This window comes from Aureococcus anophagefferens (genome assembly GCF_000186865.1).
Source record: "Aureococcus anophagefferens unplaced genomic scaffold AURANscaffold_26, whole genome shotgun sequence".
NCBI lineage: Eukaryota > Pelagophyceae > Pelagomonadales > Pelagomonadaceae > Aureococcus > Aureococcus anophagefferens.
The window spans coordinates 97,606-99,163 of record NW_008705586.1 but is presented as its reverse complement, the minus strand read 5'-3'; the positions used below and the strand labels follow the sequence as shown (position 1 = coordinate 99,163).

The following is a 1,558-nucleotide window of genomic DNA, read 5'->3' as shown; positions in this document are numbered from 1 at the left end:
CCGGGCTTCATTAAGCGTCCCTGATTTTCAAAAGCCATGTCGCAGGTCCCCGACGGCGAGTGTGCGTGCTTCTCTAGTATCGAATTCGGACCACGCGATGCTCGTCTCGACAAGGAAGGGCTTGACTACTCGAGGTTTCTGGAGATCGCGCCCATGTTAACGAATCAAGCTGGTGTGATAGGACAGGACGCCGAGTCCTTATCGCACAGTCTTGAGGTGAAGATGCGAGAACTATGCGATGGGTACGCACACCTGAATCGTCTTGCAATGGAGGCTCCGTTGGGCATCGCTAGTGCGGCGTCGTCCCACACGTGCCGGATCGCCGGCGGAAGGCGATCTATCTTAGATGCTATCTCAGGCTGGGACGCGGAACGTCATCGAGCTATCATCGATGAATTACGAGATGCCAAGCAAGATCTTGACATGCGGACCGAAGCGATTGAGGCTAGAGCACGCCCAACAGGGCGACGACGTCGGACCGTCACACAGGCAAGCATGTGCGACACCAAAGCAAGGGCCGCAGGGCGGATGAGCACAGAACAGCTGCTTCACAGCGTGTCGCTCCGCACGTATCGAGGCGGTTGCCATGGAACATCATCGCTCGCTGGTCGGACCAGACCCGCCACGCCAATAGCAGCCGCCACAAAGACGAAGTCTGCCGCATTATCTCTGAAACGTCAGATAGTGTCTGCTTCTAAGGTTGCTGCGGTAAAGAAGCGGTACAATAATTCTGTCGCAGCTGTGGCAACGCCGGCCGAATCCGCAGAAAGGATCGACACCGTTATAAAGGCGGCACGGCGTGCCGCCTGCGATGCAGAGCGCGTCGCCGGCGATGTGCCCCGCCATGCGTGCGAGCACAAGCGTGCACTTCAGCATAATAGCCCATCGCCATCGGACGCGCTGTGCCCTTGGGACGTCGAATCAAACATGAACGACATTAGCAGCCTGTATGTTGTACGGGTCGCCCAGCCTGAGAACTTTGGTCATGTTTATCCTCATTCCTCGAGTGCGACAAGTAAACCCCTAATGTCCCCGTCGAGGAACCTGAATTTCACCGATGAGGCGGCCTCACACTTTCACAGTCGCAATTACCACGTCGGCGATGAGCTCTTTCTGGCAGCTCCCACAATGCAAGGGCGCTCTTCTTTTGGTGCACTGTCCTTGGACCATGCGCAACCCTTCTCAAGGAACGTGCGACTCCTTACCCACGACTGCGGCCATCCCACACAAGACCCCAACAGAAATATCCTCCAGCACTCTCATGACCTCGCTATTGCAGGCCTCGCTGCGGAGCCCGTGTTTATCCCCGAAGCCTGAGGTTCCAGCTCCATGTGGCTGGCTCCTCCCGTGCTCATACGTGTCTAAGGCGCAAGAGTACATGGGAAGGGCCGTCCCAGGGCCGCCCGCATCGCGCGGTACATTGTTGCGCGTAACGCGCGTATGTAAAGGGATTTAGCTAGGCTACCCTTCACTATAATGGGCACTTGAATCTAGCCCACGTGAAGTTCAAGTCACGATCGCTCGTCATCTGCACCACTTTTTTACAACACATCTTGTA

At 56.4% G+C, this 1,558-nt stretch overlaps 1 protein-coding gene across 1 annotated transcript; it reads left to right on the top strand.

Annotated features, from left to right (window-relative positions):
- Positions 1-45: 45 nt before the first annotated feature.
- On the top strand, positions 46-1,339 carry AURANDRAFT_72380 (expressed protein; the record flags this gene model as incomplete). Its single annotated transcript, XM_009042121.1, has 1 exon — positions 46-1,339. The coding sequence occupies one exon, from the start codon at positions 154-156 to the stop codon at positions 1,315-1,317; it is 1,164 nt and encodes a 387-aa protein (XP_009040369.1).
- Between the last annotated feature and the right edge of the window lie 219 nt (positions 1,340-1,558).